This window comes from Etheostoma cragini, chromosome 2 (assembly GCF_013103735.1).
Source record: "Etheostoma cragini isolate CJK2018 chromosome 2, CSU_Ecrag_1.0, whole genome shotgun sequence".
In the NCBI taxonomy this organism is placed as follows: Eukaryota; Metazoa; Chordata; class Actinopteri; order Perciformes; family Percidae; genus Etheostoma; species Etheostoma cragini.
In genome coordinates this window covers 16,437,562-16,459,583 of record NC_048408.1, presented here as the reverse complement: position 1 = coordinate 16,459,583, position 22,022 = coordinate 16,437,562, and the positions used below count along the sequence as shown (strand labels likewise).

Below are 22,022 nucleotides of genomic sequence, written 5' to 3'. Positions count from 1 at the left end.
GGTAATACACAGTAATAGGTGTACACATCACAGCTTCTCTTTTACATCAGTGCCAGGAGAGCCTTCAGAGCCAGGAGGCACAGTCTCTCTTTAACCCATGTGATAGAGCCTGCAGGGGGGAGAAGAAGACAGGCACACCCAGAAGTCTGGATCTAACCCAGAGGGGTAGTGGAAGGGGGCAGGGTACAGCTGCTGATGGTCACAGCTCCATCACTTCTACATCCAGCTTAAAGCACCATTTAGAAAGCGAAAGTTAGAAAAAAAAATTTGGTTTGGTAAAAGAAGCAGCAAACTCGAAGGATAAAAACAAGGTCCTGGCTTAAGATATTCTTTTAGTTTCAGAGAGAAAGCGCAGAATGGAAGAAGATGAGGATGAGGTGAATCATTCTTCTGTGTGTGTATACATGTCTGTCTCAGAGGAAATTTGCTTCTGCATGCGTTGTTGTATAAATACATGAGTTGTGCTGCCATCTCCTTTCAGTTTGTGAAACATTTACACTCTACTCCCCTCCTCTTGTACTACTCATAACCTGTACCTCTGGTTGATGGATCAGAGACCTTTGATGTAATGCTCTAACCAAACCTGCCTGAGGGAAAAATCTGCAATATTTTCTCTGACTGATACAGTATTTATTGTATTTGAGTCGCCTGGTGTTGATCTCCTAAAACATTCCTAGACATAAGCTTTTCTTTTTCTTTCTTTATTTGTTGTTGACATTTTAATAGGTTACCACAATGTAAGAATCAAAAATGTAATATGTATTTGAATGTTGTTTTTAAGTACGTATTTTACACACAATAACATTTAAAACTATATATGTTGTTGAAGAAAATGTTCCCACTTCATATAACATACAGTACATATACTGTATGTTATACATATACCATGCTGTAATGTGATATTGACATTGACACTATCATCTGTGCAATAAAATGTAATTTGACACCTCACATTATTGCTTCACAAAAGTATGCATTAAGACATCAGCAACATTACACTATACTACTCTTCATTATAGTAGTATGCATACTTGTAATGTGATTCCATGAGCACCACTCAGTTATGCAATAGTCACTTTACCACAATTGTTTTCTTGAAGTCTTATTTTGATGTTTTATTTCCAGAATGGTCTGAACGCGCTACATCTGGCAGCGAAGGAGGGACACACGGATTTGGTGGAGGAACTGTTGGAGAGAGGAGCACCTGTTGACTCTTCTACCAAGGTACATTCACATATTCATATTATGTTTGTTTTTATACTAATAACCATCATGAATAAATGGTAAATTGTTGTAATAAACTTTAGTAAATTGTTATTCTACTGTTAACAAACAATGCAATGATGATTGGTTATTTTTTATTATTAACGCTATAATATTAATTATTATATTACAGTAATAACCATTTGACTGTTAACAATTAAATTCCTGTTAAGTCAAGTTTTGTTACCGATAATTAATTAGCGATGGTTATTTTAAAGTGTTACTTTTGTGAGTTAGTATCAACTTTCCAGATACACATATTAAAGTTTGACATCCTTACATGGGGAAGGATATGGAAAAAAGAAAGAAGGGAGGAGAGTGACAGCTGGGTGACAGAAAGAGAAAGTAAGCAGTGCATCCATGTAAGTAATAAAGTACTACATAAATCACTGCTTCTCTCTTTTTCTTTTCTGCTTCTCTCTTGAACTATGAAAGTTGATTCCCAAGGGTAGTAATGGATCAGAGGGTGATATAAGAGGGAAAAACATGGTGTTCTCAAGTCCAACAGTAATGTCATGTGCGTTTAACAGTCAGTCAGGTTTAACAGTTAGAAACAGTAAACAGCCGGCAAATTATCTGTCACCCTACTGCCCATGTCCTTGGATTAACATAAATTTGGCCATGGATATTAATCAGTCAGTAAATCCTGAAATTAAAAACGGATGAAGATCATGACATTATCAAATTGCATAATTTGTTTTTAAGGAGCAGATATTACATTAATAATGTAAATGTTTCACTTGCATCCCTTTTGAACAGCTGGAACCTTTAAGGTGTTTAGACCCACACAGCATGTACACTTGGCTGGTGGCCTTAATCCTGTTTTTCTTTTGCAGAAAGGAAACACTGCCCTCCATATTGCCTCACTGGCTGGACAGAATGAAGTAGTCAGACTACTGGTGAAGAGAGGAGCAGATGTCAACTCTCAGTCACAGGTGAGAAGCTTCTCAATGACCAAAAGCTACTGCTTTAGAAATTGCAGAAAATGGTGTGTAACACCAACACCTAGCGTCACCAGTTCCAAATTTTGCTGTAACATTAATTGTCTGAAAAATAACCACAATTACCAATATAAGTGTCTCTTTCAGTCAAATTTAAAAAAACAAACAAATTAGTTTTGAATGAATCCAAGAATACATCTTTTGTTTATATATCACTGTTATTTGACCTAGATAATGTAGTACCACAGGTACACAGAAGGTACTATGAAGTAAACCACGCCTCTTTATTATCTTAAAACATTGTATTTATTTGCTTAAATTAACATAAATCTGACAATCACCATTAACAGTCATACCCCTTAGGACCTTGGCTAATGATAGCAACTAATTGCAGTTAAACAAAGAAAGGGCGATTGTGTAAAATAAAATGTGATTAGACAATTACGTAATAAGTGTTACAGGCCTACCAACACCAAGAATATGATTGAATGAATATGTTGAATTATGTGTGTGTGCATACACTGTATGTACTGTCCATACATGGACTGTATTCATGTGCCTCCACAGAATGGCTTCACTCCACTCTATATGGCAGCCCAGGAGAACCATTTGGAGGTAGTACGATACATGTTGGAAAATGATGGGAACCAAAGCATTGCAACAGAGGTATACTAATACCCATATTTTCCTTTTCTTTTCTCTAAATTGATTGAATTAATTTGAATCGTTTGTTCTTCTCTTCTTCTCCAGGATGGCTTCACGCCACTGGCCATCGCTCTCCAGCAGGGCCACAACGCAGTGGTCTCCCTGCTATTGGAACATGACACAAAGGGTAAGGTCCGCCTTCCAGCCCTGCACATCGCAGCCCGCAAAGACGACACAAAGTCTGCCGCACTGCTGCTCCAGAATGACCACAATGCTGACGTCCAGTCTAAGGTGAGAAAAAGCTAGGGAGGAAGAAATTTAGGGAGGAGAGAGGCATAGATGGAGTGCCATATGGGGCAAATGTAATTACAAAATGGGATAGGGAAGAAGGAATTAAGGAAATCAGTAAGTGTGTCTGATAAAATGGAGGACAGGTTTATTTATTTTCTCGATTTATTTGCCCTCCATTTTGGAATATGATAATATTAATAGACAGAGCCTATCTCAGAATGCTTTGTTTGCTTCCTCGTCTTTGCTTTTTGTTTTCTATTTGTGTGACCTTGTAAACTTACCCTGTGTCAAACGTCAACGTTGTGGTAAGCCTCTTTCCCTAACAACCCTACATCCTATACCCCTTTTCTCTCTCTATGCATCCTAACCAGATGATGGTCAATAGAACTACGGAGGTATACAGATCACTCTATCACCTCTTTATTAATTCCTTTTTGTAACTTTTTAACCATGTCTTTCAGCTTTTTTGTCCTGATGACTTTAAGGACAGGAATTCCTGCATGTCAGAATTATGTGCATTAGTATGAACGCATGCAGGTACTGTACTGTGTGACACTCCTGCATGGCTGACAGCAACAAACATTGTGTTGTGATTAATAGATCCCAGAGAATGTTACTTTATGGCATTTTAATAAGATTTTTGTTCAACAATTTTGAATCAATGATTCACGCTTTAAAATGACTTAGTTTTAGAGATTTTAATACTTGACTGAAAAACTGATAGCATTCCAATCAAACTTCAATTTTTTATTTACTGCTTTTTCTCTGCATAAACTACAGCATGTATACTTTAAAGCATGTTGAGAGCATTGTTTTACCTCTCTGAAACACGTTGATCTTTAAGTTATCTCTGTTTCTTAATTAAATTGCACCATGTCTATCAGAATGGGAAGGTAAGGAGTAAACCCACTTACAACTGTGTATTGTAGATATTATGGCTTATGTATAAATTTCCATTTGTTTGTCCAAGCAGACACACAGTGTGCAGTTGCTTTGTGTATTTCAGTTTTGTTTTTTAACATCCTTTGCATTTAACTTTTGGTATTCAAAAACCCAAACTGCTTTGACTTTCCACCATTTTTTTAGCAAGCATGGCAAAATTACAGGAGTTTTGCATGTATTGTGGATTGCTTGTGCTATTTTGTGGTATGCCTGTTTTTTTTATGCTTCTTACACTGATGCGTCTAGCTTCTTTTTTCAGCATGCTGCCTCATCGTTGCACCGCTTCAGTAGAGTCAGGTTTCTGTCCTGTATCTGCCACGGCAAAGTCCGATCTTTCTTTCTTTCATTCTTTTTTTCTTTTATTCTTTCTTTATTATATTCTTTCATTTATTCTTTCCTTCTTTCTTTCTTTCTTTCTTTCTTATTTTCATCTCTTTTGTTCTTTCATCTCATTTCATTTTACTTTGTTCTTCTCTTGCAACTGTTCTCCTTTTTCCTCACCTGTTGTTTCAACCAATCTTCTGTTTCTTCATTTTTTATGTCCTCTAACCTATCTTTTCTTTACTTACCCTCTCACTGTGTCCTTCCCTCTTTCCTTGTCTGTCTCAAACAGAGTGGGTTTACCCCTCTGCACATCGCGGCTCACTATGGTAACGTGAATGTCTCCACCCTGTTGCTGAACAGAGGAGCCGCTGTGGACTTCACAGCCAGGGTATCGCCCCATTTTCACTCAACAAATCAAGACATTTTGTACTGCTGTCTATTAAAACATTTGTGTTTTACAGTGTGTTTACTTTTTACTTTAAACCATACAGCTTTCCATTGTAATCTTAACAACATTTCCCCATAGCCTGTCAAAAGTTGCATTTGTTTTTGCACGTGTTCAGCTGCATTTCTTTCTTGAGATTGGTCCATGAAGTTAGTTTCAGTTTCATTCATTGGGTAGTTATTATTATTAAAACAGATTGTAGGACATTCTATGTGATGTGGCATTTGTAATTATTTTACTTACAAATGCCACTATTTGTAATTAATGTCATATCCCAGTCACAACCACAAATAATGTTTTTAGTGTGAAAATGTAATAGTATCTGTCATAATGTTAACTTTCTTTTGTTTTGTTTCCTGCCTTGTCAGAATGGGATAACGCCTCTCCATGTGGCCTCCAAGAGAGGCAACACCAACATGGTAGCCCTGCTGTTGGACCGAGGAGCTCAGATAGATGCTAAAACCAGGGTGGGACTCTATTTAAAGTCAACACTAACTTTTATGAAATAGTCACAATTCTGCAGCCACGCCCTAGTGACTACCTATAGCGTACCAACCACCTGTGGATTGCCTCTTTTGTCAAAACAGAATGGATTAATTTCTACACTTTGTGTATATTTATGCGTTTGTGCCTTTGTCTGTGCATGTGTGATTGTTCCCTAGGATGGGCTGACCCCCCTGCACTGTGCAGCAAGGAGTGGTCATGACCCAGCACTTGAAATTCTGCTGGAAAGAGGAGCTCCCATCTTAGCCAGAACCAAGGTAGTGTATGGCTGTACCCTTACTGGATCAGCCTACCCCAGAGTTTTTCCACTAAATGAATGTATATTTTCTCCAGGACACAATTGTGCTACAATCAAAAAACATCAGGCTGTTTTTCCTCCTCCTTTAGCTTCTAATCTCTGTCATCTCTTCAATGTAAATGCTTTATCTGACTTTTTGCACCTACCCATGCACCATCCCTTTTGTCCTCACACAGAACGGACTATCCCCACTGCACATGTCAGCCCAGGGGGACCACATAGAGTGTGTTAAACTCCTGCTGCAGCACAAGGCACCTGTTGATGATGTCACACTGGACTACCTCACAGCGCTGCACGTTGCAGCTCACTGCGGCCACTACAGAGTCACCAAGCTTCTGCTGGACAAGAAGGCCAATCCCAATGTCAGAGCATTGGTAGGGATTCACAGGAAATAACAACTGTACAACCACAAAGTAGCTATCAACACAGACTCACAAATATATACCCATGCAGGTATACATTAATTCAAAATGGGAAAGAAGACCTAGAGTCATACTGTAAATATAGTGATTAATTTTATATATATACAGTATATATTTATATGTATTAGTATATGTATAAGTATATGTAATATAAAATTCATTACTGCCTCACTTCCTCATTACTTACTACGTAAATGCTCCTGATGAGTGCCAAATTAACTGTAAGAATCCGGTAAAGGGCCAATAATAAAATAAAAAAATACATTTCCTCCTCCAGATGTATGTAGATAGAGTATTTATCTGTCTATTTCTGTTTTTCTCTCTCTGCCAGAATGGATTCACTCCTCTCCATATCGCTTGTAAGAAGAACAGGGTAAAGGTGATGGAACTGTTGGTCAAATATGGAGCCTCCATCCAGGCCATTACTGAGGTAAGACACTTTGTGGGGATGTCTCAGAACAGCACATGTAAATACAGAACACTTTTCTGTAAGGAACTTTGCATGTTATGCTCATATTCCTGCCTCTCTCTCTCTCTCTCTCTCTCTCTCTCTCTCTCTCTCTCTCTCTCTCTCTCTCTCTCTCTCTCTCTCTCTCTCTCTCTCTCTCTCTCTCTCTCTCTCTCTCTCTCTCTCCTCTCTCTCTCCCTTGCTGTTTCTAGTCTGGTCTGACTCCCATCCATGTGGCTGCCTTCATGGGCCACCTCAACATCGTTTTACTTTTGCTGCAAAATGGAGCATCCCCTGATGTCCGTAACATTGTAAGTACTGAGAAATGGCTCTCGGTAGTCAGTAGTCAGAAATACATAAGGCAATAAAATAAACAGTACTTTTAGTATTTTTCCCACCATGAGTTTTTCTAATGCAACAACCTACATAAGCAGGTATTTTCTGTTAGTTTTTCAATCAACACAGCATCATAACCTTCATCAATGAATAACATAACATAATCTTGCATAACAGCGTGGTGAGACAGCTCTCCACATGGCATCGCGAGCAGGTCAGATGGAAGTGGTTCGCTGTTTGCTAAGGAATGGAGCATTGGTTGATGCTATAGCCAGGGTAAGTCATCTGTTGCATCACCAGAACGGAATAACGGTTTCCTTTGTTCATCAAAAATGTGCAATATTTAATCCACACATACTCATCGGTCATGTTTCCTGCCTCAGCTCTGGCTACTGTGTGTCGATCTTTTCTTATATAATTTTTTGGGACTGTCTCTCTGCCTTTTCATCCCTCGACCACAGGAGAACCAGACTCCCCTCCATATTTCGTCCCGTTTGGGGAAAACTGATATTGTCCAGTTGCTGCTGCAACACATGGCTCATCCGGATGCTGCCACCACCAACGGCTACACTCCCCTCCACATTTCCGCCAGGGAGGGCCAGGTAGAGACGGCTGCCGTGCTGCTGGAGGCCGGAGCCTCACACTCTCAGGCCACGAAGGTGAGCAGAGGATAGAACATGATGCACACCAAAAGAGAAATATGTGCTCAAACTAATTTTTCCGGCTCACAAATATCCAGTTTAACAGTTTTAATATACAGGTTCAAAACAAACGGTTCCCTTTTTTCCTCCACAGAAAGGATTTACTCCGTTACATGTAGCAGCTAAGTATGGAAGCCTGGATGTAGCAAAACTTCTCCTTCAACGCAAAGCTCTTCCTGATGATGCTGGCAAGGTGAATTAAAAATCTGAATTATTTATACACTCAAATACTATGGAAGATAATAGAGAAGAGGTGTGAGGTTGTTTCAAGAAAATTGTGTCTCTGAAATAGCCTCATTGTAGGGTAGAAAAGAATTGTTGTACACAGGAAGAGAAAAACAAGAAAGTCATGAACGTATGCTGTTCCATAACAGCGATATTAATCATTAAATCAAATGCGTTGTCTTACAGAATGGCCTGACTCCGCTGCATGTGGCAGCTCATTATGACAACCAAGAAGTAGCTCTGCTGCTGCTGGATAAAGGCGCATCGCCTTATGCTACTGCAAAGGTTAGATAAAGGATTTTAAAGAAAAACAGTACTTATTTACCTAAAGTACTATTTTTTGATCAAGCATTGCATTTTGCTGTTTAGGTGAACTGTTTTCTTCACCTTACATCAATCATTATTCATTACAGCAAGAGCTGAAGAGTGATGCTGAGAAGTCCTTTGATTTTTAGGAGCTGATACCAAAACCTGACTTATTGTTGATATTTTAGATTTTAGCGGCACTGTTAAAAGGAACGGTAAACACCGGCTGTTTTAGCCACTGTTTGAGCATTAATATGCAACAATATGCAATATAGCATCTAACTGTTCACCTTCCTCCCTTTGCAGAATGGCTACACTCCTCTCCACATTGCAGCCAAAAAGAACCAGAAGAACATCGCATTAGCGCTGCTGCAGTATGGAGCAGAGACCAATGTTCTGACCAAGCAGGGAGTCAGCCCTCTACACTTGGCAGTCCAGGAAGGGCACGCTGAGATGGCCAGCCTACTTCTGGGCAAAGGAGCCCACGTCAACACAGCCACCAAGGTCACACACAAACACAGACACATTTTAATTCTTTGATCAAACAATTGTTTTGATATGGATTAGACACTGCGTCTATTACTAAGGTTGCAGGTGGCACCATTAGATCTTATATTTTCATAGGACATAAGAATGGAATCATATGTCTGTCTTTAATCTTGCAACCATTCAAAATATGCAAAAGGGATTGTGTTACAGGTGTTTTCTGTAGTGCCCCGCATACCAATAGCATGTGTAGTTTGCAAATCAAGTGTTTCACCTAAGTAGTTACACTCACAGACAGACACATAACACTAAGACAACTCTGTGCTCTGTATGTTCCAGACTGGACTGACGCCTCTGCATCTCGCAGCCCAAGAAGACAGAGTCAATGCAGCAGAAGTAGTGGCCAAGCAGGATGCCAACTTGGATCAGCAAACTAAGGTACACACACATCAATGTACAAACACACTAAAAGGCATACACAGACAAACTAGTCACTAATGTTCTATTTTGTATAGGCTTCGCCCTCTAAGGGCTACGCTATTGGGTTCATACCTTCGCGCATGCGCAGTCATAAACCCAATAGCGTAGCCCTTAGAGGGCGAAGCCTATACTCATAGAATCTGGAGTTACCTACGTAACTATCGATATGAATTTATGGAAGTGAAGACAAAGATTTGTTTAATTGGAATCTCCCATTGTATTATGGAGCTTATTTTATGTGCATTCACCGCAAGAGATGGCGTTTTATCAGCTGCTTTTTAAATGTGCTATCTCACTAATTCAAAAATCATAACAGATATTGTACATCCAAATTCAGCATATCTGCCACCTGCTGTCTTTACACAAGCATGGCAATGTCTACATCATACATCCACATCAGTCAGACCTATGTTGACCTATGTTGCTACACACAGCTTATTCACAAACGAGTAAAACAAAACAGACACAATTGAAAAAAAAATTCTCTCTGTATCACCTCATTCTCTCTACGCTTCAGCTCGGATACACCCCTCTTATAGTGGCATGTCACTATGGCAATGCCAAGATGGTGAATTTCCTAGTACAGCAAGGTGCCAGCGTCAACGCCAAAACCAAGGTAGAATTACACTACAAAATAAAGCACAAGACATAATACAGTGTAAGTCTCTTTTAATTTAGATATATAAAATATTATGTTCTACAGAATGGATACACACCCCTACACCAAGCAGCACAACAAGGGAATACACACATTATCAATATGTTGCTACAACATGGTGCCAATCCCAATGCTATAACAGTGGTAAGAAGAAAACAAATTATTTAATCTCTTCTCATTAATAAGCAATGTTGTTGTTTTTTAAGTAAAGAAATAAAGTAAATGAGTAATCTCTTTTTTGTTGTCATATTAACACTATCTATGTCTTCCTGTTAGAACGGAAACACTGCTCTATCTATTGCCACACGTCTGGGTTACATCTCAGTAGTGGACACACTGAAAGTTGTTACTGAGGAGGTCATCACTACCACAACGGTAAGCTTGTGCTACCTCAAGACTCAGGATGTTTTATCCTAAATTTTCCAGAAAACCCAATTGAACTTATCTCTAATTTGATTGTTTTCCCATAACTGTGAATGGGTGTCTCTTCAGACGGTCACAGAGAAACACAAGCTCAATGTTCCTGAGACAATGACGGAGATCCTGGATGTGTCTGATGAAGAAGGTGAGTTACTTTTAACAGAGAAGGAAAAAACTAAGAACTTACTGTGTACCGTACTGTCAGCATTTTTTAAGGATACAGATACTATAACTCAAAACTGACCTTGGACTAGTTCTCTTTTCCATTGTTCAGTAGTCATAAAGAGCTGGGCATTGTGGGGGATGTAGCCGTGGGTCTTAAAGCTGTATGTTTCATAGCTTTGAGGTTGGAAGACGAGCCAATATCTGAGATGTCTGTGGAGCTGGAAGGTACTGCAAAATGTCTGCCCTGCTCTGCCAGCTTGGTGTGGACTTTATTTGTGTTCTTGTAAAAAATCAGTGTGAAATATTGGTGGTGTTCAGTAATGCATTTACTTTTTACTAAAACAATGAATTTTGTTTCTAGTATTTCTTCCGAAATCCAATCCCCAGAGAGCCTGCCTCTAGAGAGTCTTTATATGGCTGACATTTGTTGTTGTGCGTTTATATATTTATCTGATTTTATATAAGAAGACCTTTCCATGATCTAACACCTTGTTGTTTATTGGGTATAATCACAATTATCTGGTTTTAATGCATGGTGGAAACTAACTGTATGAAATGTGTGGGGCTGTTGATATGAGCATGACAGTTATAATAATTATAGATAACTAAGGAATGAACTGACTAAGTTATGCTGACATACAAAAATCTATTTTCAACAAGGTTGTCATATCTTCAGAACCAGTGAACCTTTTCACAAAAGCAATTTGTGAGCACTGCTCAGACGTAGCTGGCAAACGGTGGCAGCGTCATGTTACACAAATGATTGTCCACAAATTGCAGATGCATTTATTGAGTCCTACCAAAGGGCTCTCATGCATGATGTACAGTAAGTATTGTGTGTTCTGATGAGTGAAAAACGCAAAACTGAGCAAGGAGAGAATTATCTCACATTCAAATCAAAGCTGGTATGTTGCAAATGTATTGAATCTGACCCCACCGAGACTGGAAGTTTTTAAATGGTTCATGAGCTGAGCTTAAATGGAAAATGAGAACAGCAGGACTGTGGACATGTTTGATTAAATACAGTACAGTCATGAAAGATCCAAAATGTCCTGGCCAGGTAAACAATTTAGGTTCTCTAAAAGAGAGTACTCTTTCTTTCTATGCAATATATCAAATGGCAAATCTTTGTTTCCCAGGTGAGGATACTATGACAGGTGATGGAGGAGAGTATCTGAGAGCGGAGGATCTCAGAGAGCTGGGTGATGACTCTCTGCCTGGACACTACCTGGACGGCTTCAGCTACATGAGCCACAACCTGGACAGGTAACAAAAATACATACATACTCACACTTAAGAAACACGTAACAAATGACAGCACAGGTGTAAAGCAGTTGATGACATATTGCTCAAATACGTCATCCACTGCCATTGACCGACCTGCTATGATGCAAACACAACCAAGCAGTAACCTATAAAGACACTCAGAAAATGAAACCTGCTTTTTCACAACAGGCCGCAGCACACTCCCATTCACCAAAGTTTTCATCAGAGAGAGGCAGTTCTCATTGAAGACATGCTCACAAGCCACCAGGTGAGGACAAAGCATTAAAATAGGGTATGGTCATCACATTGTTGGTTTAGGCTCTTGTGACTCCAACTGGCCTGTTTGTTGGTCTGTAGGTGACAGCACTGTCTAGAGAGCACGATAAGGACTCGTTCCGTCTGAGCTGGGGTGCAGAGCACCTTGATAATGTGGTGCTATCCTCCAGTCTGCTACATTCTGGGTATACACACACACACAAACTTTCACATCATTCCCTGGTGTAAAAGTAACACTAAATTTGTGCATCACCTCTTCACGTCCAGGTTTTCTCTGTTTTTATTCTTTTATCTTTGCTGCTGCGTCTTTTTCTTCCTCTGGTCAAGTTTTTCTCACCTTTACGTATAATTTTTCTCTTTTTCTTCATTGCCTTGTTGCCTCTTTGTGCACTCTCTTGTGTCGGCTGTGTTTGTGATTGTGTTTGTGTGTGTTTGTGTGTGTATGTGTGTGTGTGTTTGTGTATGTGTGTGTGTGTGTTGTTGTATTCTGCTTCTAGCCGTTCCTCTCCGTGCCTAGACCATGACAACAGCAGGTGATACTCCTTATTCTTTGTTTTTGCTACTCTCTCGTTCTTCTCTCCTCTGTGCTCGTACTTTTTTCTCATTCACTATTAAATGATCTTCTCATTACCATACTATCCCTCTGCATGATTTCATAATGCATGACTTTACATGTCCAGGTTCCGTTTACTAGAGATGTCTCAATCAAGTTTTTTAGTCTTGATGCAGATCTGACTCTTGAGCATCTGTTCAAATTCCAAAAACAGCAAATGTTACTCCAACAGGAGTAAAGTACTGCTCTTGCAGTTTGACTAAGACATAGTTACATTAATATGTGCTAACTTTTCATGTACAGAAACCTTAAGTATTACTGTAAGAACGTATTATTTGTTAATATTTAATACCTACTTGCTCCCTGATATACAAGATTATCCAGAAATAATCTTGATCAATGCCCTCCTCTTGCTTGCCTGGCTTGCAAATTAAATTTTGAGTGGAATGAAACTGGAAAGAGAACAAGCTAGAATGAAATCAAATGAAAATGTTAATATCTGGTGATATACGCTTGATGTTATATCAGTACTGAATGGGGTCATTAAAATGTTTCCTTCTTACTTTAATATTTTCTGCATGGAGGCTAATAGTCAACAGATTTAACATCTGTGCCGAAGTATTGCTTTTATTAACCACTAATCTTAAAAAAACAATTTTCTTGACATCTTGTCGGACCCTCTTCTTTAGCTTCCTGGTCAGCTTCATGGTAGATGCCAGGGGCGGAGCCATGCGTGGTTGCCGTCACAACGGCCTGCGAATCATTGTGCCACCAAGAAAGTGTTCTGCACCCACGCGGGTGACATGCAGGCTGGTGAAGAGACACCGTCTGGCCTCTATGCCCCCCATGGTGGAGGGTGAGGGGCTGGCTGGTCGCATCATTGAAGTGGGACCCACTGGAGCCCAGTTCCTGGGGTAAGTGTGTGTTTGAGTTTGTGTGTGTGTGTGTGTGTGTGTGTGTGTGTGTGTGTGTGTGTGTGTGTGTGTGTGTGTGTGTGTGTGTGTGTGTGTGTGTGTGTGTGTGTATGTGTGTATTGTCTTGTGTGAGTGTGTTTACACTGTGTGGTGTGTTCATATGTTCTTCTTCATTCCCTCTCTGTGCTGCGCATGGATCAGTAAGCTCCACCTCCCCACAGCTCCACCCCCTCTAAATGAGGGTGAGAGCCTGGTCAGTCGCATCCTCCAGCTGGGTCCTCCAGGAACCAAGTTCCTCGGGTAGGACTATGGTTGGGGGAACCCTAGCATTCTGGAAGTGATCACATACTCACCCATATTTTTCCAATGTGTCCCCCTAAGATTTCTTTTTGAGTTTTCCATAAGAAATACATTTATTTTTGTTTATTTATTTTGTTACTTCCTTTTTTCTTGGTATTATAAAAGTGCAATCCTTTGTCTGAAACCACCCAACCTGTTGTCTTGTGTTATCCCCATGCTTTCCTCATTCTATAGTACAAATCCCCGACTTGTTTCTCATAGATTCTGCTCCTGATATGGAATGGTTTATCTCTTTTTGATTTTAAATATTTTTCAAATGACTTTTTCATGAATGTGTTTGTTCTACTAGGCATGCAATTTAGCTGCTGTTTTTACACAAATTTGAATCTTATGTTCCTATTTGTTTTGTTTGTTTATTTTCTTGCATAAATCAACCCAAACATCCTATTATCTCTGATGAAGCCAGAGCTCTGTTAAACAGTTACATCAAATTTACTTTTAATTTCAATGTGTGTTTGACTTTACCTTGTCACGTTTTTAGGCCTGTTATTGTGGAGATCCCCCATTTTGCAGCCCTACGGGGAACAGAGCGAGAACTAGTGATCTTGAGAAGTGAGACAGGAGAGAGCTGGAGGGAACACCACTGTGACTTCACTGAAGAGGAACTGAACCAGATACTTAACGGCATGGATGAAAGTAAGGGATCCTAACTAGACTGTGATAAGCTAACTAAGGATTGTTGATAGGGTTCACATTTTACAAACAATGCATTAAAAACCAACAGAACAGAAACTTAGATCCACAATATGATCAAATTAGGCCTTGTTACAGGCCAATGTAGAGTAGGGAAGAAGGCCGGACTCACTATTTAGATTAAACTGATGGGATAATAATGGAAAGCAGAAAGTAAGGACAGTAATGGATAGAGAAAGGAGATAGGAAGGAGAAAATGAAATAATTGTACAATTGAAATGTTACTCTCCAAACTTTACACAATTCCTCCTATGGCATTTATGCTAAATATTTTGATCTTCACAGAACTTGATTCCCCAGAGGAGCTTGAAAAGAAAAGAATATGCCGCATCATCACCAGAGACTTCCCACAGTATTTTGCGGTGGTGTCACGCATAAAGCAGGACAGTCATTTGATTGGGCCAGAGGGCGGGGTCCTCAGTAGCACTCTTGTGCCCCAGGTCCAGGCTGTCTTCCCCGAAGGAGCCCTCACCAAGAAGATCAGAGTTGGGCTACAGGTACGTACAGTGCATTTCTTGGCCAGACATGAATCAAATGTTCAAAGTAATAGCAACTAATAAAGTTATGTTGATACATTTTTTACTTTCTCCCAGGCTCAGCCTATTGATGTGGACGTGGTGAGAAAGGTTCTTGGTAACAAAGCCACATTCAGCTCAATTGTCACATTGGAGCCAAGAAGGAGGAAGTTCCACAAACCAATCACCATGACAATCCCCATTCCCAAGAGTTCCAATAATGACGGGTCAAGCGGAGTGTACAGTGGGGAGACTCCCACCTTACGTTTGCTTTGCAGCATTACAGGTAAGTAATTTGAGTAATCAATTATCATCATCAACAATGAAATAAAAATTAAAGCTGCAAGCAGCGATGAACGGGCCCTTGTCCCCTCGCAGGTCGGGGGTACTGGCAGACGCCACTCTTTGCAGCAGTGCATTTGCGCGGCACTCAGACACTGCAAAGCCAAAGATTGAATTTGCTGCAGCTATCTGTGTGTGTGCTTCTCTCTCTGTGTGACCTAACCTGCAATTTCCTGTATTTTCAAATTCTGCGTTTTTGTCAAATAAAAAGGAGAGAGAATGATGTCTTCTATTCCTAGATCTAGATCAGTTTACCAGTACTTATCTGAACTAACGACATGATCACTGTCACTAGATAGAAAGAAAACATTGACTTTCACTCAGTGCTATTCACTGACATGAAAAAAATAACAAATATTGTATGCACTGGCACTGTTGCGTTGCTAAATGATAGCAACTCACCCGGAGACTTCCCCAACTCTCATTCCTCATTTGCCCCCTCATGTCTGACAGGTTCAAAATTACACGGCTGCTGGCCTTTCCACCACTTCCTCATCCTAGTCAGTTGCCATAGTTCTAGTACTAGGCTGAGGCTACTCTCTGCAATGTGACATCATCAAACAAATTGAGTTAAAAAAAACATGAATACCAAAAATGACAAAAAAACTGGCCTTTAACACTTTTTGAGACAGTTTTAAAAGTGATACACACATCTTGAGTGATTTTTTTTACCGAGGGGTGGTTTTTACCCTTTTACAGCCTTTAAAAGGTTCACAAGTTATGAAAGGGGCGTGGTATGTGTACATGGGTGTGGATAGAGTACAGGGGGTGGCACAAAGTTACATGCAGACCACACATTCTAAGTTTATTGTAAATCTGAATAGCGTACCAAGATACAACCATTCCTGTTTCAACAGCCACCTACAGGAAGTTGGTCCTCTATAACTTGCGCATTGTGTTAGCCATCAAAATTCTTTTGATAACTTTTTGTCAGAAGGGTCCACCGGGTCTATATCCAAATGTTAATGCAGATTGGACTCACAGCCAAGAAGGAGTTAGACAAAGTATGGTTCCCATATGACAAAGAAATTTGACATATATTTTTGGTTATGGGCTATGGAGCCCCTTGGCTGCGCCCAAGACCAATCACTATAGAAATTCATTATTTTCCATAGGTCTTACATCTGTGCAAGTGTTTGTTTTTGAGTTTTTCCCGCATGCTTAGACCCTCAAAAATGAGAGCGACGGGAGAAGTGCGTAATAATAATAATCCTTACAAAAACAATAGGTCTCTTTGCACTTCAGTGTTTGGGCCCTAATGAACCCATCACAGTGCATTATCAGCTACCACTGGCTGATTGTAATAATGTAGACTAGTCAAAATAAATACTGCATCAATGCATAATTGGATCGTGAAATCCTGTTATCATTTTTCTTCTCTATAAATGCAAAAAAAGAGTGAACAGTCATGACAGCTTGGGTAAAAATCATGGTTCTGTGTTTCAGGTGGAACTACTCCTGCCCAATGGGAGGACATCACTGGCTCCACGCCGCTTACCTTTGTTAACCAATGTGTGTCCTTCACTACAAACGTGTCAGCGAGGTAAATTCTTCCTGCAGTTTTTGATGTGGCGTCAAATGCCCTTCACATAGATACTTAACACTTATATATTATACTCCTTTTCTCTGTGTAGGTGATTCAACTAAATGTGCCATTCATTCTTTTAGGTTCTGGCTGATAGACTGCCGACAGATCCAGGAGTCTGTTAGTTTTGGCTCTCAGCTGTACAGAGAGATCATCTGTGTACCATACATGGCCAAGTTTGTCATTTTTGCTAAGACACTTGACCCCATTGAGGCCCGTCTGCGCTGTTTCTGCATGACTGACGACAAGATGGACAAGACCCTAGAGCAACAAGAGAACTTCACTGAAGTTGCCCGTAGCCGAGATGTTGAGGTGCAGTGTGATGAAAAGAGTATGATAATGGGTTCATCTAAAAGGGAGTGAGCATAGAAATGAGAGAAGTAATGCTGAATTAGTCTGTATTCACATGTTAGAGGTATAAAGAAGAAATGAAGAAGATTATGGAAAAGGTGTAGTGAAGAGGGAAGTTTGTGGGTATCTTAAGGGACACAGAAAGAGGTTTATGCAGATAACGCCTACCAACTGGTTTTTATTAATATAGTTTGTGTTCTTTAAAAATTGTGAAAGCACTGCTTTTTTCAGCTTTGAAAACATAATTGTTTTTTTGGGGCTCTCATATCCACATCCAGGTGCTGGAGGGAAAACCCATATTTGCTGACTGCTTTGGAAACCTGGTGCCTCTTACCAAGAGTGGACAGCACCATGTGTTCAGCTTTTTTGCCTTCAAAGAAAACAGACTGGCCCTCTTCATCAAAGTACGACTACACATTGGATGAGAAATGTCTAAAATATTTACTTATTTACTCAGAGATTTAGAAATGAAGATATGTGCATATACAAATATATGTAATCAATAGACTAAATTGTCTTTTTAATTAATGAACAGATCAGAGACACAGCACAGGAGCCATGTGGTCGCTTGTCCTTCACCAAAGAACCACGCACGTATCGTGCTCTTAACCACAATGCTATCTGCAACCTTAACATTACTCTCCCAACATACTCAAAGGTTAGTTTGAATACATTTCAGATTGTATTTGTTTAACAATAGGGCGCTATTTTTAGTTGCAGTAACTGCACTGTATCCCTGCTCTGTTTTGATTCTCTTTAGGAGTCTGATTCAGACCAAGATGCAGATGATGAGGTGAATATGATGTACTTGATACCTTACTGTATAGAACAATATCATAATTAGTAACATAGTTTGTAACTAACTATACTTTTTCTTATCTTGCAGAGTGAGAGGAGTGACAAGAAATGTAAGCTGAGCTCATTTGTTTTATATATGCATGAATTTTAGATATTTTACAATCCATTTTCAATCATCAGTGTTTGTATTGAGGGTGTAAATATTGTATAATTTCTATATAAATGAAGAATATGTTGTACATTTATTTTTCCAGTACAACACATTACATTAAAACACACTTCACTTGATTAACATAAGGTTACTGGTCATAAAGGTTGTAAATTATTAGTTAACAAATATGAACATCTGTATGTGCTGAAAGATGCACTGATTGATACATACTACTTTCCGTTTGGATTAATCTCGCTCTTTTATTTGCTCTACTAACCTGTGTATAGTTACATGTTTGTTATTGGCAGCTCTGCTATGGCTGATATACTCTGCCTTCCCCTCACTCCAAACCCCACTGACCTTCTTCCACCTATTTCCTTTTCTGGTTAGACTTTATAATAACCATTAAAAATACATGGTAAATTAATAGTAAATCACATTTTGGTTCACAGTTATTTTACTCTTGACAAACAAAGAAATGAGAATTAATAAAGTTAGCAAATTATTAGCCATCCTAGAATTTAGTAACATAACTATTACCTTAAGTTTAACTAACTATTAATTTACCATTTATTAATGATGGTTATTTAGCTTTCTTTTCCTTTTTCTGTATGAGCTTTTTTTATTAATCATAAATGAAGGTCAAAATAATACTTTTTATTCAAATGCACTAAAAATTGCTTTGATTACCAAGGTATTTGTGTTAGACTTTCATCTTATATTGAGAATTATGTTTTGTCCTACTAATTTAAAGTATAGAAAGTATTCCTTTTGACCGATTCTTTCATCATGTCACATTCATACATTTTTAAAAGTGACACGCTGAAAACACAGTTGTACTCTACATTAATTATTGAAAAACAATATAATTAGTTTGTTCTTTGTGAAAGTGTGTAGATTTTTTTTTTTTTTTTTACTTTGACCTTTACTACTTTCCTTTACAAAAACTTTCCTGAGTTGCTTTCATTCATTCATTGAGTTAGACTATAAATCAAATCCCTATTCACATTTTTACATAATAATTTTATATCACTAATTCTTTGCTGTATTTGAACGAACAGTGCTAAAAAGTCACCATACAAAGGGAATTTCTATATAACATAATTTACAAATTTTAACTTATAATGATATGTGACTCAATAAGTATTTTACTATACAATATTAAGCCAGTTTTAAGAGTAAACTGAACAAGTTCATTACTTTACGTTGTTTATAAATACAAAGTATTGTAAAACTTTAAATCGAACCCCAAAAAAGTTTCCAGTAACAAATACCTCATTGATCAACATGAATCACTTACTTCACACCTCTTCTAAATAAAAATCCTATTCATTTTTGTATTCAAATGTTATGTTTTCTATGTTTTCAAACATTAATTTGTAAGCAGACATGACTCTTCATGTCAGCAACAATCTTGAGAAGTTCTGTTGATGTTCTCCCTTCCTGTCCCTTTGTTCCATATATAGATTTCGTTGTTGTTCCCTTTTGTTCTTTTTATGTTCTGTGTAAGTTTTCTGAAAATGTAGTCAAACATATAATATTTAGATTATTCTTGTCCATATTCTACCTGTTTGGTTACTCTTCCTGGCTTTGCTTCTGCTGTTGCTGCTCTTCTTCCCTTCAAACTCTTCTGGATCACTTTGTTATCTTTTTTTGGTCTTCTTTTCAAGACCTCCTTATCCTCTGCCCTGTCATTCTCCTCCTTACTCTGTGACCAGAAGATGGATTTTTGATGGCATTGTCTTAATCACAACTTTCTGATGTCTTTCTTTCCCACTTAATTTGTCCCTTATGTTCTTTACCCTTTTTGTTATCAACATTTTTGAATTGAAGATGATGAGTCTGAATCAACTGAGACATTCTCCCTGAGAACTAACCAACCTCTTGACCCAGCAACACTTGCAAGCCCGGACCTTCTCTCAGACATGTGGGATGTCAAAATGTCTGCTATTTTGAATGCAGAGCAAATGGACCACTTAAAATTTGCAGAGAGAGCTGGAACAAGAGGGTTGGAGGAAAAAGAGCCTTTGGCCAAAGACAGGCTGGAAAAGGTTGGAGGGATTCAAAGATGTGGCATAAATGATTTTAGACAGGAAGTGCGACAAGATGATGCTAAAAACGACATATGGGGTTCACTCTATGAGACTAAGACCGCTGAAATAAATAATCCTCCTGACGAAGCGCCAGTCTTACAGGAGATTTGCATTCAGGGGAAGACTTCAAGTAGGTCTGCCATGGGAGACATGACAGGTCTAATCTCACAGCTTAGCATTGACATGGACCAATACTTGGAACAAGGACCTGTAGTGACAAGTGGTTCACTAGAAGAACTTGTCCAAGATAGATTTGAACCGGTTATTGTAAAGCGTGACGGCAAACGGCGCCCCCCAGATATCAAGAAACCTATTAGGAAGAAACTTAGAGACAGAGAACGTTCTGGGTGTAGCAGCTCTGAGGGTGAGCTGGAAAGGATGAGCTCTGAGGAGTCGTTAGATGGCAATGTTGTTCTTAAGGAAAGTGCCCTTGTACCCTCCACAGATAAGGACCCTCCAGCTTCTCCATCAGTGGTTGAGACACCAATAGGATCTATAAAGGACAGAGTTAAAGCATTGCAGAACAAATTTGAAGTGGAGGAGGTGCAAAAAAATTCCCAGGATCTAACTCCGCAGGAAAAATCTTCTATCGCCACAAGGAAAAACGAGGCAGACATGCTAGAACTTCCCAGAGTTCCTAAGTCCCCCAAATCCCCCAGATCTCAGACAGAGAGATTAGAGGAGACTATGTCCGTTAAGGAACTGATGAATGCATTTCAGACAGGACAGGATCCTTCGAAAAATAAAGCTGGACTTTTTGAGCACAAAGCAGTGGCTTCTTCTTGTATTTCAACATTGATAATTGAATCAGAGGATTCTAATCAGATACAGAGGACAGAACAAAGTTCTATGGAGGAGCCAAAGTCAAAAACCCAAACTCAGAGGCTCACAACTTTCTATCAAGAGAGTGATGTCAAGCAATGTGACAAAACAATCATAAATGATCCACTTGAAAGCTTTATTAAAGATAACTCTGAGGATACACCATTAACTTCACACAGTTCTTCTTTTGGAAAGACAGTCAAATTTGCTGATACAATTCGATGTGATGATGGAAGTGTTAGCCCACATCGAGAGGCATCAGAGTTGTCAGAGAAGGAGACTATGTCTGTGAAGGAGCTGATGAAAACATTCCAGACTGGGCATGATTCCTCAAAGACCAAAGCAGGGCTTTTTGAACACAAAGTTGTGTCTTCTTGCATTTCAACATTGATATCTGAATCAGGAGATTCTGATGAGATACAGATGACTAAACAAGATGCTACACAGGAGCGAAAATCACAAACCCAAACTCAAAATCTCAGAAGTTTCCACCAACAGAGTGATGTCAAGAAAAATTACACAACAGACTTCGAGGATCAACCAGTAAGCTTAATTAGAGATAACTCTGAGGAATCGCAGTTTGTTTCAGATAGTGCTTCTTTTGGAAAGACAGTCAAATTTGCTGATGCAGTTCAGTGTAACGATGGAAGCATTAGCCCACAGAGAGAAGCACCAGAGTTGCCCGAGAAGGAGACAATTTCTGTTAAGGAGCTGATGAAAGCATTCCAGTTTGGGCATGATCCATCAAAAACTAAAGTTGGGCTTTATGAACAGAAGGCTGTGGCTTCTTGCATTTCAACATTGACATCTGAAACAGGAGATTCTGAAATACAAAGTACTAAACAAAGTTCTATTCAAGACTCAAAATCACAAACCCAAACTCAGAGCCTCAAAACTTTCCATCAACAGAGTGCTGTTAAGAAATATGGCAAAACAGACTTAGATGCTCAACCTGTAAGCTCAAACAGAGATTACTCTGAGGAATCCAAGTACATTTTAGATT

At 39.1% G+C, this 22,022-nt stretch overlaps 1 protein-coding gene across 3 annotated transcripts in view; it reads left to right on the top strand.

Annotated features, from left to right (window-relative positions):
• The window catches only part of LOC117935502 (ankyrin-2-like), a 49,636-nt gene that overhangs the window by 6,069 nt on the left and 21,545 nt on the right, over nt 1-22,022 (top strand). For all 3 annotated transcript variants that reach the window (XM_034857716.1, XM_034857721.1, XM_034857722.1), the window contains exons 3-39: nt 1,126-1,224; nt 2,100-2,198; nt 2,772-2,870; nt 2,955-3,140; nt 3,512-3,535; nt 4,025-4,033; nt 4,696-4,794; nt 5,220-5,318; nt 5,514-5,612; nt 5,830-6,027; nt 6,407-6,505; nt 6,736-6,834; nt 7,037-7,135; nt 7,321-7,518; nt 7,655-7,753; nt 7,972-8,070; nt 8,398-8,595; nt 8,917-9,015; nt 9,575-9,673; nt 9,761-9,859; nt 9,992-10,090; nt 10,208-10,280; nt 11,440-11,566; nt 11,756-11,834; nt 11,924-12,027; nt 12,340-12,375; nt 13,085-13,309; nt 13,511-13,609; nt 14,151-14,305; nt 14,648-14,859; nt 14,956-15,163; nt 16,666-16,762; nt 16,888-17,116; nt 17,434-17,559; nt 17,691-17,813; nt 17,916-17,948; nt 18,042-18,063. In XM_034857716.1, the coding sequence (XP_034713607.1) occupies nt 1,126-1,224; nt 2,100-2,198; nt 2,772-2,870; nt 2,955-3,140; nt 3,512-3,535; nt 4,025-4,033; nt 4,696-4,794; nt 5,220-5,318; nt 5,514-5,612; nt 5,830-6,027; nt 6,407-6,505; nt 6,736-6,834; nt 7,037-7,135; nt 7,321-7,518; nt 7,655-7,753; nt 7,972-8,070; nt 8,398-8,595; nt 8,917-9,015; nt 9,575-9,673; nt 9,761-9,859; nt 9,992-10,090; nt 10,208-10,280; nt 11,440-11,566; nt 11,756-11,834; nt 11,924-12,027; nt 12,340-12,375; nt 13,085-13,309; nt 13,511-13,609; nt 14,151-14,305; nt 14,648-14,859; nt 14,956-15,163; nt 16,666-16,762; nt 16,888-17,116; nt 17,434-17,559; nt 17,691-17,813; nt 17,916-17,948; nt 18,042-18,063 (4,246 nt within the window). The remainder of the gene's footprint in view (nt 1-1,125; nt 1,225-2,099; nt 2,199-2,771; nt 2,871-2,954; nt 3,141-3,511; nt 3,536-4,024; nt 4,034-4,695; nt 4,795-5,219; nt 5,319-5,513; nt 5,613-5,829; nt 6,028-6,406; nt 6,506-6,735; nt 6,835-7,036; nt 7,136-7,320; nt 7,519-7,654; nt 7,754-7,971; nt 8,071-8,397; nt 8,596-8,916; nt 9,016-9,574; nt 9,674-9,760; nt 9,860-9,991; nt 10,091-10,207; nt 10,281-11,439; nt 11,567-11,755; nt 11,835-11,923; nt 12,028-12,339; nt 12,376-13,084; nt 13,310-13,510; nt 13,610-14,150; nt 14,306-14,647; nt 14,860-14,955; nt 15,164-16,665; nt 16,763-16,887; nt 17,117-17,433; nt 17,560-17,690; nt 17,814-17,915; nt 17,949-18,041; nt 18,064-22,022) is intronic.